This window comes from Pogona vitticeps, chromosome 5 (assembly GCF_051106095.1).
Source record: "Pogona vitticeps strain Pit_001003342236 chromosome 5, PviZW2.1, whole genome shotgun sequence".
Lineage (NCBI taxonomy): Eukaryota > Metazoa > Chordata > Lepidosauria > Squamata > Agamidae > Pogona > Pogona vitticeps.
In genome coordinates, this window is record NC_135787.1 from 1,618,356 (window position 1) to 1,643,689 (window position 25,334).

Below are 25,334 nucleotides of genomic sequence, written 5' to 3' on the forward strand. Positions count from 1 at the left end.
TCCATCTTGCGAAAATCTTTCCACTGCTTCTGAACTGCCCGGCTCCAAATTTATCTGCCGTTTTTGGCCATGAAATCTTTTTTTTTTTTGCTCCCATAAATGAAATAACTTATTTCCCATTTTTATGAACCCCACGCCTCTCTCCCCCCCACCACTCCTTTCTCCCCCCCCCTTTTTTTTTTTTTCATTTTTGGCCTCATTTGCGGTTTGTTGTCAGTTTGGTTCCAGACCTCATAAAATAAATACCTTCTCTTGAGAAATGGCAAATTACAGCCTACAAATTAGCAAGGCCCCAATGCTGCTGAGCTCCCTCCGTCTTTCTAATTTAAAGAACGTGAGGGGGCGGGTGGAGGGGCTTTGGGGGGGGGAAGGACCCTCTGTGGAGCATGTGGGAAATAACTTGATCCCTTCGCCACCACCGCCCCCAGCCCCCCCCCCCCGTCCTCCGACCATCCGTCAGATTCCTTCTATTATTTAATGGAAATATCATAATCCCACATTTATGGAGCATGCGAGGAGGGATAAAAAATAAAGAAGCAAAGCAACCCATCGGAAAAGGGCCTCTCTCCGACAGCGCCTTTCGGGTCATTTCGGAGAACTGTTTCCGCCGATTGTTCTCCCTCGCCCTCATCGGCAAGGGTGGATCTTGGGACTGTCCATGCTTGGCCCAGAGTAAAAGCCTGTGAAGGTCCAGGGAGCCTTCCCCGTGGCCTCCAGGCTCAGCCTCACCCAGCCAGATCCTGGCACCCGCCCGGAGCAGCCTCCAGCTTCATCCATTGCAGGGTCACCAGGTCTTGGAGCATGAGCCAGGATTCCTCCGCATTGCGGTGGTTTCTCAGGAGGACCGATCCGAAGAGGAGCAGCACGGGAAGAGGAGAAAAGCTTGGTTCTGGGCTGCCGGGCACATCTGGCGGCCCCCACCCACCCACCCTCCAGAAAGCAAAATAGGCCATTTGCCCAGGTTCTGGCCTCATCCTGCCTGCTCATCATAAGGGCCAACCTCAAGGGATCTGAAGCGCCCATCTTGGGGCTCACCCCAGGTGGCACAACTTACTTGGTATGACGCACGCTGTGAACACAGAAAGATCCACGTTCAAATCCACCCATCGTCTCGGTTGTGCGGCCCAAGAAAGTGAGTCAGCCTGACTCCACCCCAGATTGGTTTTCTTCAGGCAGGTCAGACTGTCCCGTTTTGCCTGGCATTTGGCATTTAAAGCTGGCTTCGAGAGTCGTCTTCACCGGTCTTTAAAAGCTCCTGACTTTTGGGAAAAAAATATATTTCAAACACAATCTTTCGTCTGTGTTAAAAGACTGTTTTTCTCGTCGGTGCCACAGCTGCTGCTGCAGATGCTATGGGAGGCTTCCCATGGGCTGCGAAGTGACCAATAAACGGTTTTAGAAATGATGAATTATAACTATAAATCATCACTTTTAAAAGAGGAAAAAAACATAAGTTAGGAGAGGGCAGAGCGAGCCCTTGACTGAAGCTGGACGGAGGTGGAAGAGGAGCAAAGAGGAAGGCTGCCAGACCAAAGCTGGTCGGGGTGTGTGTGTGTGGTTCATCCGTGTTTACGGATTTGAAGGGTGCCAGAATAGTCACCGGCCTTCCTGGCAGTGCCAGAGCCGAGGGTCAGGCCTCCAGTGGCGGATTCTGGCACAGAGATTGAAAAAGAGAGAGAGAGAGAGGTCATGCAGCAGTCCTGGACAGGGAGCACATCAGGAATCCCACGACAAACGTACCATGGTCTTGCCACCCGAAGGGTTATGAGCCTTCGCCACTCCGGTGAGATCTGCTGTAATTCGACTTAAATTATTTTAGAAGACTCGTCCCTTGCCGCACAGATGCACGCTGCAAACTCACATAGGCAGTGGTGGGCAAACCCGTCCCCTTCTTGCTGCCCCTTCACCAAGGGCATGCATGGGCTTGGCCCCTCCTGACCCTCGTAGGGCAGAGAGAGAGAGAGAGAGAGAGAGAGAGAGAGGCAGGCTGGGGCTTCCCTGCTTGGCAGCCGCCGGGGAGCCCGGGTCCCCTCCTTGAAGGCCATCCATCCTCCGGCTAATTCGGGCACAAAAAGCCTGCTCTGTCTAAACTCCACAGAAGCTTGACAGAGGACATTTCCGTTCTGTTGTCGGCTAATGACGGAGGGAAACCAACCGCGGGCCCAATAAGTGGCGTTAAAGCAACAAACCCACCAGGCTGGGGGGGGGGGGGGACGAGAGAGCCAGGCAAGGAGGGAGTTCGGCTGGGGCTGGTGGCACACCGAGGGAGGAGAGGGAGGAGGAGGAGCAGCCTCTCCCTGGCACCCGTCGCACGCCGTGCCACCCAAACCACGGCGGTCGGGTCTGGTTTTGGAGCTCCCAGTTGCCAGCAATTAATAAAAAAGGAAAGCAGCCACGGTAGACGAGCTGGGCCTTTTATTTTTAGTTTTCACTCGGAGGCCCCGAGCCCGCAGCGTCTGCTACCGGGGGTTACGAGAGTTCAGTCCGCTTGCGGTGTGGCAGCCCGCCAGCGCCTAATCCCTGCGCCCTTCTGGCTCGCCGGGCCAAGCCGACACCGGGGCGAAACACAAAGGTATGTTGTTAAGGTCTCCCCTAAGGGCAGGCCGCACACTTCATAATTCCCCCCTTCAATTATACATGACACAGAGTTAAAGACCAAGGAAATAATATAAAAACAAGCATCACAAACCTCTTTAAGCAGTGGAACATTCTGTAATTAACTTTTATGCACACACACAAGGACACGCTCTTGGGGGCTTGCCCCCGATCGCTTTCTCACGCAAATGCGCAGGCCCCTCACTTGGAGAGGCGCAGGGCCGGCAGAGAAAACTGGGAGCCGAAGCCCTTCCACCCGGGCTTGCTTGTGGGCGTTCAAAAGACCTTCTCCGAATGGGGATGCGGCTGAGGGGGTGGAGTGGGGAGCCGTACCCATCCACACTCTTGAGAATGACCCTTTCCCCCCAGTGTTGAACTGCCAAGTGGAGGGACCGATCCAGATAAGTTACTCAGTGTAACTAAGTTACATTTCAAAAGTAAGGTCACAGGCAGTTACAACATGGACTTCTGGTGCAGCAAGTGGTGTTCTGTAGATACTTTCCAAAGTTATTTTTCAAGAGCATTTGAAGGCATTTGGACAGAATTTTTTTTCCAGGTTTTATGCCATTTTCATCCATGCCAGGTGGCCACCCAACTGTTTTGTTGCATAGTGGGTATTTTCTTTTCAAGGTGCAACATCAGAATCAGCCACTAGAGGGAACCAGGGCAGAGTGTTTTCTTGCGTTAATAATCTTACAGGGTATGGAATAAGCTTTGCAAAGGGCTCCAGGAGGAAAGCAAGCGTCTGACTTGTCACCATGGAATGAGCGGGGCTTATTTCATTCCTGGTCTCCACACTTGCCTCATCATCCTTTCATGGAAACAAAGGGCTGTAGGATGGGAGTGCTGCAGGTTTTGCTGCATTTGGGCTCGGAATCAGCCCGGCTGCTGACCAGGGAAGGGGACAAGGGAGCGCTTAAGCTTTGCGTTCTAAAAAGGGTTCAGGAAGTGAACTGCCCCTCGCAAGAGTGACCAAGGGAGGCGAGTTGGAGCAGAGGCCCACAGCCTTTCCACCCCTTTTGTTAAAAAAACTTGTTCCAGTAAATTCCCTTGCACCATCTGAGTGGCGTAGAAAGCGGTCTTGCCATGCTTTGCGAAGCCTCCAAACCCTTTTGAAAAATAAATTATTGGCCTCTAGAGGGTGCACAGGAGCACTTTCGGGGGGGAAGAGGCAACTTCTTAAAGAAATATGTTGTCTGTCGGTGGGCCTCCTTCGGCGGGGAGGGAGGGAAGTACCAAAATTCTCAGCGGCTTTGGCACTGAGCAGGGGGTTGGACTCGACAGGTCCCTTCCAACTGCCTAATTCCATGAAATGCAAGAGATGGGCTTCCAACCGAGCCCATCTGAGCCACAAGCCTCATGGCTAAGCTTCAGTCCGATGGCGTTCTCATGGGGGTCAAGCAAAGAGCCTAGAACCCACTCAATGGAAATGTTAGGGTTTGTTTGTTTGTTTGTTTATTCGATTTATATACCGCCCATCTGGCAGCCAAGGCCACTCTGGGTGGTTTATAACAAACAACAACAACAACAACAATAACAGAGTAACAAAATAGCAAATAGTGACATTAATACATAGTGGTGAAAATCAAAAATCATGAAGTGAAGTGAGGATAAAATAATAATACAATAAATGTAATTAAAAGCATAGGAGAAAATAAAAACATGGAGCATGGCAATATGATAGAAGTTATATTATTGGACACTGTTGTATCAGAGTGTAGTTTATTCAGGGAAAGCCTGTCCAAATAGCCATACTATTTTGAGCAGCTTTCTGAATGTGTCCAGTGAAGGGGCCGGGCGGACGTCAGGCAGAAGAGAGTTCCATAATTGTGGCGCTACGGATTGAAGGACCGAAGGGAAATATGTCTCCCGCCTGAGGGAAGGATCTGCATGGGAGACCTGTTCCACTCCCTGGGTGTCCGTGTAGGCAGGCCTCCCTCCTCTCATCCGCCGGCCAACTTCTTCCCATCCCTTTCCAGATTTCTCTTCCCGACCCACACAGACGGAGCCCCTCTGGCTGCTCCCTCCAACCAGTCAGCGAACTCTTCCCTCCAGTCTGCCTTTCAGCGTCAAAAGAAACCAGCGCAGGAGGACCCTTTTATGAACACGTGTTCCAGTCTGGACTTCAAACCCATCTGGAGTTTTTTTGGGGACAAAACCAGCCCGGAGGAGAAGAAACTATGCATCTGGCGGACGCCTTCATATTTTTGACAGGGTTCCTGCAAAAAGCATTATGGACAAAAGCGAGTCTCCGAAGGGGCTGCGGGCGATTACACGATCGGAGAGGTATGAGGAAGCCGTGGAGAAGGTGGTGCGCAAGGCCCGGAGAAGAGTTCTTGGCACAAAATACCGCCGGGGGGGTGTGCGAAGTGGGGTGGGTAGGTGGGAAGCCTTCCACCACGGGTCTGAAATAATTTTGGCGGGGATGTGACTGCATTCCTAACTGGGGATCAATCCTGCCTTGCTTCCACTACCCCGAGGCAGAGCGTGAGCTGTACTTCCCGAAAGGACGCATGTCAGGGAGAAAGCCCCCAGGAACCGGGTTTCCCCGGCGGTGCCTGAACTCAGGGTAGGCAGCCCCTACCAGAACGTTTCCCAAAAACAGCCTCTATGCGTCAAAAGGGGCATGCACCGCACAGTCTTCCTGCTTTTCAAATGCCGCCATGGATCTGTGGGTTTTCTGGAACCTACGGCAGGGAGACTGTCCGCTCCTGTGCTCCCCTTGTGGACTTTAAGAAGGCAAGAATATTTTGGTTTCTGGTGGGGGCAACCAGGTGCCAACGAGACGCCCTCCAGCGGGACACGAGGGCAAGCACACTCACCCTAACCCTTTGCACTCCCCTCCCACGCAGCTCCGTTTCCAAGACCTTCTTCTGCCTCTGCTCCTGGCGACCCTGAGCCATCCTGAGAAGTTGCCCTCTTATGGCCTCAGCCTCTCGAATTTCTCTCACCACTCTCAAACGCTGCCCACGGCGGGAGCCGCTGATAAGTTGCTGGACTCGGGTCGAGTCGGCCGGGGACAGCTGAGGCGGTAGGCATGCAAATCCCGTTGATTTGATGGGTCCACCATAAATGGGGTTGGATTCTGGATTTTGTTTTGTGATGGTAACAAACATGGAGCTCCATGCAATATGTGGAGAAGGATCCGTCCTGGATTTCCCACCTCTCCATTTCAGTTGATGACCCTATTGGGTTTTCGTGTTATAAAGAAGAGGGAGAAAAGACAGCCGACTCTCTCCACCCCAAGTAGGATTCATACACCCCATCCAGTCTGCAGTAACCGGCCCCAGACATTGTGGAAAAGCAGCTTTCAAGAGCATCTGGTTGGCCCCTCTTAGATGCTGGCCTGGATGGGCTGCTCATACCTTTTCAGCTTTGAGGTCCAGCCCCCCCCCAGACCGTCCTGAGAGCACCCCAGGACTGGCCTGTCTCTGCCCAACTACCTGGGGAGACAAAGCAAAAGCAGGGCACAGACCACTGAGCTGTCTCTCCACACCTTCATGTTTTTACCCAGAGAAGCAGAGATAATAAAGACCATGGTGGAACGGAGGAACACAGCGGTGTGCTTTGCTTGTAAGTGGAATCAGTTGTGCTTGCATGCATGCATCTCCCACCGCCACCCCCTCTCAGGGCCCATGCTCTGGAAAATAAAACACCACCAGCATTCAGAAGGTTTAATAGCATTTCATTGGTAACCACAGTGCAATTGCTAGACTTCTTCGAAGGCATATACAGGTGATGCAGAAAACTCCCAGCCACCCTCCTTTCAAAGAGACCGAGCTCCGGGGCGGCTCTAAAGCAAGTTTTATATCTGGCTTCTGGTTTGTCTCAGTTGCAGCCGAGATCAAGGCTACAGGAGGGCCTTTCGTAATATTGCAAAAATACAAAACTCTTCTTTTTCTGAGGTGGGGAGGAAGCCTGTTCTCTCCACGACGCCCAAAGCACCCTGATCAGGAAGCAGAACGGAGGCGATGCCTGCAACCCATCCACACACTCCGTGAGAGCCAGGCAGAAGGCACCCCCCCCCCGAGCCTGGTGGGGCCAAAGCCGCGATGGGCCGCGTGGAACGTTCAAGAGGGCCTCCTTCAAACTTCTCTTTGGCCTCGACTAGGGTGGGCGGCAGCCTTTGGGCTATTGATCTTGGCACCAAGGTGAGAACATGGATCCTTCCCGGGCAAACGGACTCCGCCAGGACAGCTCGCAGGGGGCGGCTGGTTCTGTCGCCAGCAGCATCTCCCCTCAATTGTGAAAAGACCGGGACTGCCTGGCACTGCCAGGTTGCAAAAGATCCTTTGCGCTAATTCGGTGAATGATCCTCCATCACCGAGCGCCATGGTCGTAAGGATGGAAAAACAATCTAGATCGGAGCCCCTTGGCTTTAAGGCACTTCTGCACCTGTCTTAGCTGGCAACCCTTCCTTCCTTCCTTCCTTCCTTCCTTCCTTCCTTCCTTCCTTCCTTCCTTCCTTCCTTCCTTCCTTCCTTCCTTCCTTCCTTCCTTTTCTTTTGGAGGAAAACTCCATCTTAGTTTTTTCTACTCAATTTGAAAAATTGTGCAAATTTTGGAAAATCCATCTCTAATTCTGGTTTGTTGGGGGCAGGGAGGGGGGTTGTCAGTTCTTGAATGCTTTCCAGAAGATTTTCTCTTGAGGCTCCCTCTGGGGTGCCCTGCTCGCTAGCCCATCCCAGCACGACAGGAAAAAAAAAAACCAGAATTCCCTCTCAAGAGAAATAGGGCTGTCTCCCCCAGGTGGCTGCTTTTAAGGGGCTCTCTCTTTTTAAATTATCTGTGCTCCCTGGCTTTTAACTACAACATTTATGTTATTGGCTGCTGGCCGCTCTTCAGAGCTTGTATTTGACTGAAACCGGGTTTATTTAAAATAGTTTACATTTGAGGTGACTCAGACTAATATATTTTTCATTGTTTTTATTCTGTAAGAACAGGAAGATTATGATCTTCAAAGGAAGCACGGAAACTGCTAAAAATTTTAAAATGTAAAATATATAAGAATGGTTACAATTTGGTTTGAAATTGTCTGGCTAAGTAATCAAAAGATTCTCAGTATGTTCTTTTAAAATTCATATCAGAGCATTGCATGATTTAAAATTATGGACGTCTATGAAATATAGATAAAGTTCAAACAAATTTAAAATATTAAAATGATTTTAGGCTATTTTTGACCAGGCTTCTTCAGTAGCATTATCTTAGACATTTAATGAATCTTCTTTAGTACATGTGGTGGGAGCTAAATTGCCGGCATGTAAACAGTCTGTTAATTTATGCGATCATTTGACTACACTTTTGTATTCCAGTCATAACAGCGATTTTTCCCCAATCTGGTGACATCCAGCTGTTTTGACTACAACTCCCAGGCTAGGCTGGATGTGGGATTATGGGAGTTGCAGTCTAAACAGCTGGACGCCACCCTCTTGGAGAAGGCAGCCTTGCACGCATGCAGATGTGAGAATACGTCCCTTTGGTGGTCGTGGAACTGAGGGCCCCGGCTGCAAAAACAGAGACAACAGATTGTTAAGCACGTCCTGAGGTCTTCAGGCGAGTTGAAAAATAAAACGCCCTCCGTATGGAGATTCTCCACAGCCGCCTCTGCAGGGAACTGTTAACGGCACGGTCTGGGTGCCAGAAAGGAGAAATGGGAAACATTGCACAAAAATAAATACGGCTGCAAAGTTTGTAAAAGCTTCACACTTCCGAGCGGTGGCATTGCGGCGCAGGGGCTAAACTGCAGTGCGGCAGCCAAAACTCTGCTCATAACCTGGATTGAATCCCAGGTAGCTGGCTCAGGGTTCACTCAGCCTTCCTTCTTTCCAAGGTCAGTCAATTGAGAACCCAGCTTGCTGGGGTGCGATGGGGGCAAAGTGTCGCCTGCATCATTAAATTGTAAACCGCCCAGAGTTTAAGCACTTGTGGGACCGTATATAAGCAGCACGCTCTTGAGCACTAAGGGGAGAGTTTGTTCTTTAAGGGAAAGAAAGAAAAGTGAAAAAAGAAAGAACCCCCGTCTTTGGCTGGGAGCTCAGAAGGCCCCCGAGTCGCCGTCGAGGATGCCACGATGCCCACGCCTGGCGAGAGGATGCCCCACAGGGCTCAAGGGCACAGGCTCAAGAGGCACGCGTTCCAGAGGGTAACCCCACGGCTCTCCCCCGTGCAGATGAGCTTTCTTGGGGTCCCGCTGGCAGGAGGGGAGCAAGGAGGAGACCTCGGGAACATGCACAGCATTTTGAGGAGGCAAAACCAGGCAGAGAGAGAGAGAGAGAGAGAGAGACGCCCGGAAAGCAGAGCGTGGTGTCTATGGCTGGCCAACAGGAGCACTTGGCGCATAGGCGGGAGGGGAGGGGAAAGATCCTGAAGGCTAAATTCCTTGTGGCCTTCCAAATCTCTCCCTTTCCAGACCATTTAGTGCTGCCCATTTTTCAAGAAGATGTCATTAAGGCCTTGCGCGGTTGCATAGAAAGCATGCCGGGATCCTCCTCAATGGCTCTGCTTCACGCAGGGACGCATCTCCTGTGTGCCAAAGGAAAGCCTCCATCTTCTCTCAAGTCTACCCCGAAAAGAAAGGCCCCCAGGGAGAAAAGGTCTGTTCAGCACGGTCACCTGCGCATCGTTTGCAGGGCTGGCTGGATAGGGGAATAGCATGAATGTCACGGCTTGTGGGGGAAGGGTGGCGCCCGTGTGCCAGGAGGCACGGCTGCCCCTTCCCTTCTGCCCGAGAGAGCGTGCGAGAGAGCGTGCGAGAGAGGGAGACAGATCACACACTGAGCCGCCGCCGCTGCTTCGACGGGCGCTCCAGCCTCTCTTCCCAGGCAGCTCTCCCTCTCCTCCGGCACGGATTCAGCTGAACGGCTTCACCAGCTTCATAGCAGCATAATTCTGCAGAGAGAGAGAGGGGGGAAAAAAAGGGGGAGAGTTTGTTCTTTAAGGGAAAGAAAGAAAAGTGAAAAGGAAAGAGCCCCCCGTCTTTGGTGTGGCCTCCTAAGAGGCGATAGGAGGGCATCGGGGGGGGGGGGGGGAGAGGTGAAGAAATACCTAATGTGGAAATATGTAATGGACTCCAGAGGCGGGGGGGGGATTAGCATGAATAGGTCCGCAAAAGAGTTTGGGACTGATTCGTTTCCAGTAACAGTTTTTCTGCCTCTCTTCCATATATTACACAGAGAGAGAGAGAGAAGTCGTCCATGAACAGAGTCCTGGTGCCAGTAAAAAGTCTCCCAATGGTCAGTCCCTTAAATGTTTGGGGGGGGGTTGTTTTGTTTTGTTTTGTTTTGAGGCCAAAGCAGCTTTGCCTCCTCCGTTGACAATGATCCCAAAACCAAAAGGCCAGTTGGGGGAAAAAACGGAGGCAGGAGGGTGGCTTGGCTTGTTTTCTGTGCATTTCCGATAGGTCTTGTACGCCTGATTGCTTTTCTCCCCCCCCCCCCCGCAGCCAGAAGGGATTAATCGTGTTTCCAAGGAGCCTTGCAGTGATTTTTTATGTGTGTGATTTCCCACACACACACTTTGGCTGGAACGGATTAATTGCATTTCAATGCATTCCTATGGGAGAGGGTGCTTCGACTTACGACCATGTCGGCCCATTTTCAGGAACCAATTAAGTTCGTAAGTCGAGGCGCCACTGTAGTCAATCGCACAGGGCCAGGAGGAGCCGATTCCAGCCTCTGATGTGAAAATCCTCCTGGACTTGTGGGAAGGATGCCAGCCCTGTGGACCTCTGAGGGTGGAGCCGGGCCAGCACGGAGGAAGCATCAGAGTGAAGGCTCTCCGCTAGGTCCCTGGTGCAAGATTCTGAGCGACTGGGATCAACCGCCTCCTCCTCCCTTTCTCCCCAACCCCCACTTTCCAGGCTTCTTCCCTTCTCCGTGTCAGGGAGTCTTCACAGCCGGAGCCGGACACATAGCTAGAAAGAGTGTCGTTTTAATGACGTTCCCAGCAAAGCCCAGCTTGCATGCGCGTCCATGCTCCATGGAAAGAGCTGCCCTTAACACCAACATGGAGTGCGGGGTGCATCAGGGGATCCTCTCCAAACTCGCTAGATGTCATGGGGACAGCTTGATCTCTACCACCTGGTCAGGGTTCTCCTCTTCCCCCCCCCCAAAAAAAGCAAGGCTGGAAGGAGAATGAGGGAAACCTAAGTCAACTGGAAAGAATTGGGAGGGGAAAGAGTGTCACACACACACACACACACACACACACACAGACACACACACACACACACACACACACGCACACACACACACACACAGAGTGTAATAAATTGCCGTTTGCACCAGCAGGCATGTGTGCGCACGTGCACTCACTTCCAGTTTTGGAGGATGGAGGAATGTGCATCGCCCCATAAAGCAAGCTGTCCAAACTGAAGCACATCAGCACGCACCATTAGCCCGTCCTCTCGGTGGAGCACTATAAACTTCCTAATTAATTTCCCACCGTTTGTCTTTCAGAAAGGCTTCCTCCAGAATAGAATATCTCGGCTGTTATTTTTAGGGTTTGCCTGGAGGACAGGGAGGGGAGGGGGCACTTCCATCTGGCCGGAGGCTTTACTTAGCAGAACAGTAAAAGACCCCCCCCCCCAAAAAAAAGACTTCATCAACTGACACGGAAAACGAGCAGACTCACGGCAATTCGCTGCGAGCCACCTCTCCCAAGGCTGGCCTGCGAGTCAACAGCCACTACCCAGAAGGGGTGCTCGTGTGACGTGGTCTGCCTGCAAGGGTCCAATAGTCCGGTTGGAAGGCTTTCTAAGGCTGGCTAAGACCGATTTAGGTCTGGGTTTTGTTTCCTTTAGCTTTTGCCTCAGAGATGCCCTGACCTGCGTCGAATTCTCTGACACAGAGAATGTCCCAGCTGGGAATCGATCCCTTTCCACCGTCGCAAGGGCGGAGAACTGGCTGCTCAAAGTGTGGCAGAAATGGAAATGTTGTGCACCAGATGAGGCATCATTCATGGACACCTGGCTCTGGATACAGTCCCTGGGCATCGAGGCAGGATCTGGGCTCGAGTGCAACTCCACGACACCGTTACGGCCATTCAACCCGACGGTCACCGCCACCGCTCACCCTGGGGCCTGTGGCAAGGGAGCGTGGGTGGCCTTCCCCAAACCGCGCGAGAGCTCTTGAGCAGAGTAGGTGAAGCGCCTGCCTCAGCTCCAGACGCCAAGGAGTCCCATGGGATGAAGCCGTTGCACTTAAAAGTGGGATCACATGGCAGTGCAGAGGCTCTCCGAAGCCTGGAGGCTCATGCACTGCACCCCAAAAGTGGAGTGAGCCTCGGCTCGGTTTTGGCCCACGTCTAGAAGACGCCGTTGCACGTCACTGGAAGCGTGGACCCTGGGGCCGGCGCTGTCCGAGATTTGCTGAATGAACAGGGCCTTCTGCCCCCGCTCCCTGTTTTGTGGGAAGGGTCCTGTGTATTTCTGCCGTCTCGCTAATCCCACCGGGGCAGCGACAGGGAACCGACTCGCCTCCGGCTGTTGTTGGGCTCCAGTGTCCATCCGCTGTAGCCAGCCCGACCAACAGGTAGGCGTGATGGGAAACTGGAGTCCGGCAACATCTGGCAATCCGTACCTTCCCTCCACCTGCTGAAGCACAAAGGTTGGGCACGTGGTGAGTCTCCTTTGTTGCAAACTTTGTGTAGCTCCGCACAATACCAGCCCCCCCAAAAAAATGGGAGGACGGAGCCCCCAGTGGGCCACGAGGGGTGGCCACTGGGAAGGACGGCCCTGGCTGTTTTTCTTCCATTGGGCAGGTCTGCCTCAGGAAAGTGACGTGGCCAACGGTGGTCACCTCCACACAACCTCATCACTCCTCCGTGTGACGGCAGGCGGCTTGATCCCATCACGGTTTTCCTTTAAAAAGGATCGTTCTATTATTTTCCATCTGCCTTCATTCCAAGAGGAAACGGCAAGTCATCTGGAGGGCGCTTGCCAGAGATCTCTGGGTTTGGGGTATCCCTGACTCTTGAGGCCCCACCAGTCTCCCCCTCCCCCTCCCCGCGAGCATCATCTTTTGCCAAAGAGTAATAGGGAACAGAGCCGCAACAAGAACCCGATGCCAGGGGGAGACATTGAAGTCAGCAACCTCAAAAATTGGGGAGAAGACGGGGAAGGAGGAAGGGAGAGACCGGGTTCGGGGGGGGGGGGGAGAGGGAAGAGAGAGATCTCATCCAAATCAAGGAAAGCCAAGAAATTCCATGACATGCCTCGGTTCCTTTTCAGAAATATGAGTCAGAGGGCCCAAAAATTTTCATAAATCAAATTCAACTTCTGTTCTGCTTCGCCCCTGAGGGCTCAAGGCTGATTGCACCACCCAAAGGGCTCCAGAAAAGCAAGCGCAGGTCCCAAACCGGTATGCCTCTGACGCAGAGGTGAGTCAGTTGAGAAGCAATGGTCTCCGAGGGAACATGCTGACAATCCCTGGAAAGGGGTGGATGACCAGACACGGAAGCCTCACCCTCCAGCCCTTCCATCCCTTTGGCTACAAAGCCAAGAACTAGGAAGACGGAAGGACCCAGGAATCCCAATTTCTTGGCACGGGCCAAGCTGGCCAAGGGTGATGGGAGCCACAAGGAACCTGCCCCCGGCTTGGGGGAGAAGCCAAGAAGCGAGAGGAGAGGAGGCTTCTCTTTCCACCCCGGTGGCCGACTGGCTGCCTTTGGGGAGGTCACAAGTGGGGCAGGAGGCCTCAGGCTGAGTCAGGACCACCAACGGTGCCTCCTTACAGGCAGAGAAAGACTCTCCAGCCAATTTAAAGGGTGCAGGCCATGGGGACGGCTGGACCCCTCTGATCCTCCTCCTCCTCCGAAGCAACCAGTTAAGGGCAGGCCTCCGTACAGCCCCACATTTGCCCGTCTGCAGAAGGAAGGAAATCCAGTTGGTTATGGGGTGCCTTGCCCCAGGGCCATGCTCGGCCACCCTTACGGCAACCCCTTCGGGGCCAGGAATAGAAATCACACCCCACGAGGTGCAAAATGGGTGGTAAACCTGCGGCCACCACGGAGTCTGGTGCACAGTCACCGTTTCTAAAAAAAAAAAAAAAAAAAAAAAAAAAAAACCTCTTCCGGTGCAGGAAAAGGAAACCCTCTGCCTAAGAGAGCATCCAGCAGAAGAAAACTCGAAGAGGCAGCGGGCTCAGGGTGGCGCCCACGGGTGGCCTCCCGTAGCACCAGGTCCTGGGTCTTGGGCAGAGGGACTCACCACATGAGAAGTGACTAGCGTCCTCCCTGTTGGCTTGGGACATGTGGAAGTTATTAGCCGACCTTGCCCCACACCTCAGACGTGGGGAGAAGCGCCAGCTCCTCTCTCCGCAGGACCAAGAAGCCCTCTGGGCTTTGAGATTTGGGGAGCTGCATTCCAAAACAAGGCAGGCTTCGAGCCCTGCTCTTTGGCCTTTTTCGGGGCTGGGCTGGGGGAGTTTCCCCCCCCCCAGGCTCACGACCGGCTTTCTTGCTGCCCCCCCCACCTATGACCCTCCAGGGCATCTCCCGCAAGCCCCAGGCCTGGCCACCGTTCTCCGGGAGCAGGTGGCTCTGCCTGGCGGAGCTGGCCTGGGAAGATCATCAAGCCCGGCTGTTTCAAGCTCCTAGTGAGTCCTTGGGGTGAATTCCTGGCCAATTAACAGGTTTAGGGAGACAGGGGTAGGAAATTCATGGGGAGCCATCAGCAGCGGTGGACGCCTTCCAGAAATTGAGATTCGGCACCCCTCCACCCGCAAGAATTACCCCCATATACACCCTTCGCCGCCTCCTTCATCACGATCAAGCTCAAGTGGGTATGTTTTCAATATCCCAGCCGGAGAATTTGCAATGTGCGGAACAAAGGAAAGGGGAGCTGTTTTTTCCTGATCGGACCAGGGTGTGCGTCTGAACACATCTCCTGGGCAGGGCGGGGGGGGGGGTTCACCGCGTGGATTGCTCCCTCCCTTCAAAGGCGAGGTGCTCAGTCCCTGTCAGACGGGTGGGATTTGAGGGCCTTTTGCAAAGGAGCTGAAGTGTGTGAGGGAGGTGGGGAGAGGGAGGTAACGAGGGGGGGGACAACCTGCTTAATGAGGCGGCAGCTGCTTCCTCCACTTTGGGTATCAGAAGGCGGCTTGGGGGGGGCTAGGAATGTGCCCCCTCTCTCAAGCCCAGCCCGAAGCAGCCGCTCAGCGTGGATGCTTATAAACTCTCCCCATCACACCATCATCTTTAAGTGATTCAAGCTGGACCAAGTTTCCAGAGCACCTTCTCCGCTCTGCAGAAGTTTCCATCCAAGGTGCAATCTGGCTTATTTTTACTTTTATTTTATTCCTCTTTTATTCCTGTTTTCACTTGCAGATGGAACCCAAGCCCTCTCTAATGAGAACATTTTCCTTGGACGTGGGGAGGGGCTGGCACTGAAGCAGGAGCCAACCCCCCTCCCCGCAGGCTGATTTTTAGGGCAGAAGAGACGCCTCCAGACCCAGGCGCTTCTCTGGTGGGTGGGCTTTTTCTTACGCTTCCTCCGGAAAGCTCTGGAGCGACGCTTAGAGGAAGATGGGGCCATAATTCCGAGGATGAGCACTTTAAGCGGGCCAAGGGGCTGCCTTCAGAGATGTCAAGAGATCATCTCTTTTATTCAGAAGCCCCTTCCGGAGCCAGGCCACATCAGGGCCTTCCCGGAATCCCCTTCTATGGGGCTTCTTGGCTTTCCCTTCCTGAAACGGCATTTCTCCCTTCTCCCAAGAATTTCTCACCCCCTGCATCTCCAGCTGCAAAGATGCCAAGGTGTGTGGGCAGCACCAGTTTCTGAGCCAATGTGGCTGTACACACGTGCGTGTTTATGTGTGCAAGAAGGAGAAAGGTGTGGGTCTCCACCCCCTGGCTGGGGCTACGGTCCCTGCCCGCTTCCTGCTCTGCTCTGGTGCTGGGGCCCCAGGCGCACCCACCGCCAAGGGTCCCCCAAAAAGGAAAGGTGACCATCAAGGTGGGAAGGGCTCCCCTCCGGCATCTCGAGGAGAAGGACACCAGGTTTTCTATGGGGAGAAGGGCTGCGTTCACGGCCCCCTCGAGGCCAGCTCATGCAACTTACCGGGAAGGCATAGATGAAGATTCCCAGGAACAGCAGCATGATGAAGATGAGGAGGATGAGGAGGAAGGCCCACTTGAACCTCCTCCAGAGGATATACTTCAGCGTCTTGTAAGGAGAGGTGAACCACAGGAAGGAGGTCTCCGGGCGCCTGCCACCAGAGAGAGAGAATCCTTGGTCAGCTGGAAGCCAAGGTGAGGAGCAGAGGCACCAACCAGCTGGGCCAGGCGCCTCGGACAGGAGACAAGGTGTGCCAGGCACCTCGAGATGCGCCAGGCAGGGCTGCCTCTGACCTCCTTCGCTCCCTGGGTGGAAAAGACTCCCTGGCCAAAACCTCAGGAGGCGTTTCTTGCATCGGGCGCCCACCCCCTTGTTAGGACCGCTCTTCCATGCCCAAGTATTTGTGCAAATGATGACCACAGCCGATGAGGCTGAGGAGAGGGGAGGGCGCTGATGGTAGGCAGGGAGCCCTTCGGGGCTGCCGAATCAGCAGAGCCCCCTGGGAGAGAGTCAGAAAAGGAAAAGAGGGAGTCCTTCGGTCACCCACCCCACCCTTCTCTCTCCGCGCCCCCATTTGAGCATGCCTCTGCACCCAGAGGTCAAGAAAGGAATTCAGTGTGCTTATTGCACACAAAGAAGGGGGTTCTCAAGCCTTTCCCATGGTGATGAATTGACAGACGGAGGGACGGAGGGCTGTGGGGAAGTGCCGTGTGGGTACAGAGGCTAGGAAATCTGCTGCGACCACCCACCCACCCGTTCCCAGAATTTCCAAGCCAGTGGCTCTTCCGACTGGAGGATTCAGGCAGCCATTCTCCCGAGAGGTCCAAGAGGGCCCCCTGCTCATCATCTACCCCCAAACAGTGTCCTGTGCTACTCATTTTATCCACTTGAGCTGAGAGAGAGAGAGAGAGGGAGGGAGAGCAGGCGGGGGGGGAGCCCTGCCAGAAGACCCTGAGAATTCACGGGACCCACAGACGCTCAGCCCCTCTTACTTTGGGTCTTCCAGCTTGGGGTTCATGTTGGGTTCATCCCGGCCCATCCCGGCAGGCCTTTCATCCTGCTCCTGTTCATTGACAATCTCCAGGGTCATTTCCACCTTCCCCTGCGGAAGAGGAGAGAGAGAGAGAGAGAGAGAGAGGCTGGTCAAGTGCACCGAGACCTTTTCCTCTTCCCGTTCTTCTCCTGTGGGGAGCAGGCCGGCCGGTGGGCGCTTCCGTGGCTACTCCTCCCTCCTTCCACGGTGGCAGCAAGGGCCACGGCCCTTTCGCTCTGGCACTTATTCGCCCATTTCTTTTACTGCGAACGATCAGCCGTCACTGACTGACCGCCTCGCGACACGACCCAAGGATTCTAGCTTTCTGTATTTCATACATTTTTAGGGCCTCTCGGTCTTTGCTCATTTGGACGTCAGGAAAAATGGTAGCCAAGGTGGGGCAGAGCCCATTCTGGTGGGGGGGCAGAGCTCCTGTCTGGCGTGCCCCATATTTTCCATTGCCCCCCCCCCCCCGGAAAATATACAATGAAAGAAATTCCCTCGAGAAAAACAGGACGGATCAGGAAACAGTGGAAAGGAAAACAGGCGAACGAACAAAACGAAACCGAGCCAGAAATGCCCCTGATGGAGGCAGATGTCCGTCTCCGTAACACCAGGGATGGGGACTCGAGTCAAATCAGGCTTAACTCGCACCCGTGACTCGACCCCGAATGGCCTTTTGGGTTTTTAATTCAGTCACTCACAACTTGATTCCCCGCTCGGAACCGACCCGCTCGCTCCCTTTCATTACGGGGGGAAATAAAAACCGATTTTAAATAGGGATTCAAGACTTGGGACTTGGCACCAGGACTTGCCAACAGCCCTGTGTAACAGCATCAAAACGTTACTTGAAGCGCATGCGCGGCCGTGCGCAGGCCCTCCCGCTTGGGTTCTGCTCGCATACCCAGCAGCACTTTGGGCGGCCAGGTTCTGGGTTCTACTTCCGACTTCAACAGTTCTTGCTGCTTCAAAAGGGCAACCTGGTTTTTCTCACACCCCGTAGTGGCACACCCGTTTTTGTAAGCAGACTAGTTCCTAATTAATTTCCACTCGCAATTTACATTACAGTAAGTAATGAAGTTGCCCTTTCCTACTCCCCACCCCCTCCTCGTGAAATATTTTAACGGGTGCATGGAAGGGCCCTGCTTACTTCCCACACCCTGTGAAGCCCAAAGACTTCGGGGGAAAGAGTCAGAAAAAGCCCTGGAGGGGCTTCTCAGAGGTCCCACCCACCCACCCGCTCCTAGCTGTGACCACTGAAGCCTCCGATGCCGGCAGAAGACTTGCGAAAAAGACTTGCAGGCTAGGGTAGAAAACACGTGGATGGAGAACTCTGAGTGATTTAGTGGCTGAGATGCAGAAGAACGGAGGCTTGTATTCAATTTAAAAAAAAACAAGGAATTTCAACCTCCCGTACGATGGCTACCGGAAATCTCTTGGGCTACCCAATCCTGTCCCTTGAAAAGAGGCTAGCTTGGCCACTGTGACTGGTCCTACTTAACAGTCATGACTCCACAGCTGCGCGTCAGGTGAACCTGAACATCGCTGAACCTTCCATCTGAACGGAAAGAACAAGACACCATTAAAATGTGGGGCCTCTATCATATCTTAGAAGTTCTTTCCCTGAAACTGTCAAAATCATGGCCACGTTTTCATGGGCTGCTGCTTCACTCAATGGCCTGCAGGCCACCTGGGACCCTGGAGGAGAGCCATTCACCCCTAGCTTGGCCAACGTAGAGGATGATTTCTCCACCACAGAAGAAGGAAGGGACAGAAGGACCTACCGCAATGATCTTCGTCTCGCCCTCCTCGCCCACACACGGCCACCATCCCTTCACTGTCTTCTGCTCAAAGAGCGAGACCATCCTCTCCGTGGAATCGAGCAGGTCCAGATGGCATTTCTCAGCGGTCTTGGCCGGCTTCGGCATGCAGTTGAGATCCAGGCGCAGGGAGCCTGCGAGAGAGAGGAAGAGCAGAGTGAGGGGGCTTCGGTGCGGTCAAGAAAGCAACTGAAATCCTTTTATAAATTTCCATTCACACGATGCGTGGGTATGAATTGTCACACGGTGTATATATATCGCTGGGTCTGGTCACATGGCTATCAATTCAACTGGTACATTTCTTGCTATTTTTACCAGTTCTGTAAGCTCCACATGCCATCTCTTATAAATCAATTCACTTTCTGTCCTGTTTCTGGGTCCCCACGGCCCTAAAAATTTTCTTTTAAAAAAAGTGATCTATCGTTAAAGCGGCATATACATTTGTGCATAATTATGTAAAACTGTAGAAAGGCTAGTTATGAATCCAATTCCATGACTGCCCTTCTACAGGTTTATATAATTACACATGAATGTATATGCCGCTTTAGCGATATATCATGTAAACATATCAATATTAAAAGAAAAAAGCAAGGATTCAATGGGTCCGTGTGATTTTAGTATGGAAATACTGTATAGATTACTATCACCCAAATCACCACCCTCTGTGTCTATTGTGTGCCAAGGTCCACAAAAAGAAAATGACTTGGATTTTGCACAGACCCAAGACTTTGATCCGACACACAGGTTTCTTTTCGGTGCTGAATTTTTGCACCAAAATTGCATACCTGTTCTGGTATGCATTGGCTGCTTGTAAGAAAATAAGGAAGAAACTGAAATTCTAGCTGGCTGCGCATGCAAGCCCAACATTACTTTCAGAAGTGCTCCTCATGCAACAGGATGAGAGCCGGAGAGAAAAGCAGAAGACCCTTCAGCTCTGTCACGGGGCAAAGAGTGAAAGCCCACTCCCTTCCCCTTCCCCTTCCCCTTCGTGACTCATCACTCACCAAGGTAGTCGTCAAAGGAGAACTTGTCGTTGTCCCAGATCTGGAGGACCAGTTGGGGTGGAACTTTGTTCTCTGTCTTGTCAAGGCTCCAGAAATGCTCCTTTATTGGTGCATAAAAGGGAACATAGCAAGCGCTCAGTCGAAAGCAAGAAAACGCCGGCATTTACAGTTCCATTTGCCACTTTCATCTTCTAGCAGGGGGAGCAAGGAGGGAGGGCTAAATCCCTACCCTCATTTCAAGAGCAAAGAGAGCTTTGACAAACAAGGTTCATCTATCATGATTCTATGATCCCCAGGGGTTTTTCTTTAATTAATCAATTTAAAATATTTTACCCTACCTTTTCTCCTTAAAAAAGGGATGGAGTTCAGCCTTTAAATACTGTCTTTTAATGATGTAACCTGCCATGGGTCTTTTTTAAGGAGAAATGCAAGGAATTGTTTTAAAAAATAAAATAAATGACCGAACGAATGACCGAATGACCGAACGAACGAACGAACGAACGAACGAACGAATGAACGAATGAACGAATGAACGAATGAATGAATGAATACATACATACATACATACATACATACATACATACATACATACATACATACATACATACATACATACATACATACATACATACATACATACATACATACATACATATCCTGTTTCCCTGAAAATAAGACCTAACCTGAAAATAAGCCCTAGTATGATTTTACAGGATCCTTGTCATAAAAGCCCTACCCCAAAAATAAGCCCCAATTAAGTGAAACCTCTCCCTCCACCCTTGTGCCGCATTGTGCAGCAACCAGAAGATGACATGACTGTAAAATAAAACATCCCCTGAAAATAAGCCCTAATATATTTTTGGAGCAAAAATTCATATAAGACCCTGTCTTATTTTTGGGGAAACACAGAACATACATACATACACACACACACAGAGAGAGAGAGAGAGAGAGAGAGAGAGAGAGAGAGAGAGAGAGAGCAACGACATTCTAGCCCTTGAAGATCAAAAGTGGCCGGGTGACTTTGTTTACTTTTGCTTTGTTTTCAAATTATTTTTGTTTTAATTCACACTTTCGCTTTAAACTGATAATTTACTAAACAGCCTATTAATATTATAACCGAGTGCCCGCTTCACTGTTAGCTGCCATCTTTTCTGATTTATGCTGATCCTAACAGTGTTTCCAATGTAAGTGAGATATTTTAGGAGTGGTTTACTACGGTCAACCTTCAGTGAGCTTTCCTGGCTGAGCGGGGATTCAAACCCAGTTCTCCTGAGTCCTAGTCCTCCAACACTCTGGTCCCTATATTACAGTGGCTCTCTTTTTAGCTGCATCTGTCGAAAAATACTAGAAAGTAATAAGACAAAATATCCTTTCCCTCCTTCCTGGCTTTGCGTGCCAATATCACCAGAATAAACCAGCGAAGGCGGAGAATTAGTTGGGGATGGAGGTCCGGGGTTTCAGTCGGGCTCCCCATCCCCGCCACCGTCAGAGACTCAAAAGTGAAGCCTTCCCTTCCTCCTCCTCCCCGAGAGCTGCTGGTCAAGAGAGACCCACAGAAGGGACACCAAGGGTTGGAGGCTCCCGCTGGCTCCCGGTGAGCCCTTCTAGAGGGCTGTTGAACCAGGTAGGGGTCTCCCCAGAGCCCCAGGCATGCTGGTCACCAATGCTGGCAAAGACTCTTGAGGCCTGTCCTAGAGGGGAGTGGGTGGTGGCCCCCGGCCCTTCCCCTGACGGGGAGGAGGGTGGACAAGAAGGGAAAAGCCCAGCTCCAGACCAACATCTGGGGGGGGGGAGAAGAGATTCCAGAAGGGCTGCAAAGCATCCGAGTTCGAGTTCGTAATGAGCTCTCAAGAGGCTCGCTGGGAGCCCCACCGTCACCTCCGAGGTGGTGGAGACAACGGCAACCGGGGGCCTCCAGAGAACCATCTGGGGGAAACAGCATTGCCACCGTGTAACCTAGAGGCGTCAGTTCCAGGGAACAATCTCAGGCCTCCACCTCGAGAGCAGGAGCCCCATCCGGCCAACCTCTTGACCCCAGTTCTTGGAGGTGGATTTACAAGCTCTGCTTCCCCTTCAGAGCCAAATAATGAGGCCCTTTTATCTGGCAAAGGATGATGGGCCCCGGCAGGGGTGCCAGAGGGGCATGGCAAATCTGGAGCAGGAATCCTTCCCAGTCCCGGCTGGGGCAATTAGAGGGGCCGACGGCATCGCACCTGGCAGACGACCGACCGACCGGGGTCCGTTCTCTCTCCCCCCCCCCCTTTCCAGATGGCACTGCAGGCTTTCGAACAGGCAGCTGCCACAACATCCATTTGTGTTCCTCAGCACATGCTGGAAACCTCAGGGGCATCAGGTGCCCCCCCACCCGCTTAAGCTCATGCAGGCCCCATTTCAGGCGCGTAACCAGGGATGGTGACTTGATACGCAGGATTCGCTATCAAGCCGGACTTGAGTCTAACCGGTGCATTGACTCAGAATCAACTCGCCTCTCCCCGTCGTCCCCCCGTGACTCAGACTCAACGCGTGGCTCAGAACCCACCCGCCCCTCTCTTTTCTTTTTTTTCTGGGGGCAAAAAATAGTTGTCCTTCACAGGGACTCCAGACTTTGGACCAAAGACTTGCTCACATCCCTGTGTGTGCAACGGTGTACCTCGACAACCCCAACACAACACTTGGACGGTCATGGCTCCACGGTGGAACTGTGGGACAGGCCATTTGGAAGGGGGCCGGGGTCAAATTCTCGGGTAGATCCCTGGGTCCTCCAGCGCCCTGATTCCCAACCCTGGAGCCTTCCAGACCTTTTCAACTTCCAAGTCCCAGAAACCCCTTTGCCCTCGGCCACGCGGGCTTCTCCAGATGTTTGGGAAGTCCCAAACATCTGGAGAACCCACGTCTGAGAACCACCGCTCCCAGGCGTAGAGTCTCCACCGACCGACAGCCGAGACTGGCAAATGGCTAAAGCACAAATCCCCCAGGATTTCATAGGATGGAGTCTTTTAAGTTCCACAGTCTTGCAGGTCTGGCGTTGAAGGATGGGTAGACAGATCCTTTTTACCTCCCCACTGAGCTGCCACCCAGGAGTGGATGTCATTTGATGCTTGACTTGGGATCTGAAACCCCGCTCTTGGTCCTAGCACAGACCGGCCATTCTCTCCACCTCCTCCCCTTTTGGGCTCACCTAAAAGACGCCGTTCAGCCCCAAGGCCCCCTCCTTGTGGGTGGCGGCAGGGGTGGGCATGTAGCTGCTGCCAGGCAGCCCGAATCTAGATGGGCTGCCGTCCAGAGGGCCAGCCTTCCGGGATCGGTGTGGGGAAAGGGCACCTCTTTGATGGAGCGGCTCCTCTGGGGTGCTTTTCCTCTGGAGCTGCCATGCCCCCAAAGCCACGCGGTGGCCTTTGAGCAGGTGGCTTCGACAGGGAGGCAGAGCGATTCCGGTCCGAGTCTTTGCGTTGGAGCTTTGAGATGGCCGCCGTCCCCTCGGCTCCCCTCCCACTGTCTCCCCCCCCCTGCACCCGCCCTGCCCCCACTTCGTTTTTATGGCAGCAAATAATGAACTCAGGCTTCAAACAGCACATGGCAAGATCAAAACCCGCCCGGGAGGAATGCGCCTGCCAGGTCCAGAGCCCAGCCTCGCCTTCATTATTCCTCCTTTTGCGAGGGCCTTTTACAAGCTGTTTATTCTCTGAACCAGCTCCGGCAGACACGTGGCCGGGGAGGGAAGAGAGGAACCAATATCGGCACCGCGGGGCACCTCGTTAAGGGGAGCCTTTGGAAAGTTATCATTGTTATTGTTGTTTCGACTTGTATATCACCTCATAGTGCTAGAGCACACTCTGGGCAGTTCATGACATATTTTTGCAAGGAACATGTTGCTTCTTCCCTCCCCCCCCCCCGAGATCTGGGCACTCCTTTTACCAACCGTACAAGGATGGCACGCTGAGCCAACCTTGAGCTGGCTACCTGAACCCCCCTGGGATCAAACTCAGGTCAGGAGCAGAGGCTTGTAGCGCTATGGGGCGGTATATAAGTCCAATAAATAAATAAATAATAAATTTGAACCTAGGCAGGCACACCGTCCACGACACCACCCTGGCTCTCAGTGATGTAAAATGGCCCACTAAATTCTCCAAAGTCTCTTATTTTTTAAAAATTTTTTATTTATATCCCGCCTATCTGGTCGGGTGAGGACCACTCTAGGCGGCTGTCTTGAGTCAATGGGGAACATTTCCAAGCTATGCAAGATTCCTGGACTCTGAGACAAGAAGCAGACACTAGACACATCCCATAATTAAAGCCGAAAGGAGAGAGCTGGAACAGGAAGAATGACAGAAGGACCCTTTCGCTTTCCTCTTCGGAGGAGGAAAGCAAGTGCGCACATTTACGTGCACGGGCCTATGTCTTGCCCTCAGAGGCTAAAACCCTCGCACACCCTTGGCCCGTCAAAGGGAAGAGACCTTGGAAAAGTTGCCCCGAAGAGGCAGAACAGGGCAAGCCAACAAACCTTGTACTCCTAAGAATTTTACCCTGGTTGTTTCCAGCAGAGCGTGCGCAGAGCTCCGTGAATTGGGACACCCGGCTGCCATGGGGGTTGGGTGGCAAGACCCACCCAGACCCAGCCCTTCTCCCCACAGGTGGGCCAAGCCTCTCCAGCAGAGACAGGAAACAGCTGGGGAGCAACCCATCCTGTGCCTCTCCCGTGGCCCCATGGCCTGCGCTCACCTTCTTGGCCACGTAGCAGACCTGCTCAGCAGGAAGGTAGTCCAAGGGGAAGATGAATCTCCAGTTGAAGTTCCCTTCGCCTCCCATGGACCTGTAATGCACGTCCGTCTTCTGCTTGTTCTCCTCATAGCCGACCAGCCACCTGCAACAGAAATAGCCTTTAGTGGCTCTGGATGGCAGACCTCCAGCCATGGCTGGGGTTTTATGGGGGACCTGGCATGGAACGGGTCTGGAGCAGGCACGTCGTGGTCAGAACTGTGCAGGATGGCAGGGGCTTCTTTGGACAAGGGAAGAGTTTATTTGGGCCCTGACGAAGAGAGAGCTGCATGGCTTGTGTTCCTTTCTAGAACCTTCTCCTGCGAAGAAGCTACAGGGATCGCTCACCCTTTCACGTAGATGTCGCTCATCTTCTCCCCCGTGATGCTGAGGTCATCCAGGATGACGTCCTTGGCATTCCATATAATGCAGCGCAGGTAGAACCTGAAACCAAGGCCCCCAAAAAAGGATCAGTCTCCTGACGAAGGCTAGAAAGGGGTCGGATTTGTTGAATGGTGGTGGCCAGGCTCTTGCTTCCCAGCGTCACGGAGGCTGCTTCATTCATTCATTCATTCATTCATTCATCCATCCATCCATCCATCCATCCATCCATCCATTCAATCATTCATCCATCCATCCATTCAATCATTCATTCATTCATTCATCCATCCATCCATCCATCCATCCATCCATCCATTCATTCATTCATTCATTCATTCATTCATTCATTCATTCATTCATTCATTCATTCATTCATTCAATCAATTTATAAATTGCTCACATTAGTGGCAAGGCACTACTCTGGGTGGTTTATATTATACATAATATACGAGAAAAAACAGAAATGAAGATTAGCAAATCACCATTAAAGGCAGAGAGCTTTGCCTTTAAGATCTCTGTAGCATGGAGGGGGGGGCACCTTTTCTCACCCACTCTCTCTCTCTCTCTCTCTCTCTCTCTCTTTTGCCCTGGCAGATGCAAGAGGAGAGAGCATCATGCACCGGACAACGGCTGGGTCAAAAGCAGGCCAAGCCAACCCTGTCCAGGTCCTCCCTTTCATGCTAGAATCC

General features: G+C 52.6%; 1 protein-coding gene across 9 annotated transcripts in view; it reads right to left on the bottom strand.

Annotated features, from left to right (window-relative positions):
• Window positions 1–6,264: 6,264 nt before the first annotated feature.
• Window positions 6,265–25,334, bottom strand: part of DYSF (dysferlin) — a 148,936-nt gene continuing 129,866 nt past the window's right edge. For all 9 annotated transcript variants that reach the window (XM_073002194.2, XM_073002191.2, XM_073002193.2 and 6 more), the window contains 7 exons: window positions 24,613–24,708; window positions 24,229–24,370; window positions 19,507–19,606; window positions 18,467–18,636; window positions 16,642–16,751; window positions 15,653–15,800; window positions 6,265–9,483 (listed from right to left, as the gene is read on the bottom strand). In XM_073002194.2, coding sequence (XP_072858295.2) covers window positions 9,445–9,483; window positions 15,653–15,800; window positions 16,642–16,751; window positions 18,467–18,636; window positions 19,507–19,606; window positions 24,229–24,370; window positions 24,613–24,708 — 805 coding nt within the window. In that variant the 3' untranslated portion in view covers window positions 6,265–9,444. The remainder of the gene's footprint in view (window positions 9,484–15,652; window positions 15,801–16,641; window positions 16,752–18,466; window positions 18,637–19,506; window positions 19,607–24,228; window positions 24,371–24,612; window positions 24,709–25,334) is intronic.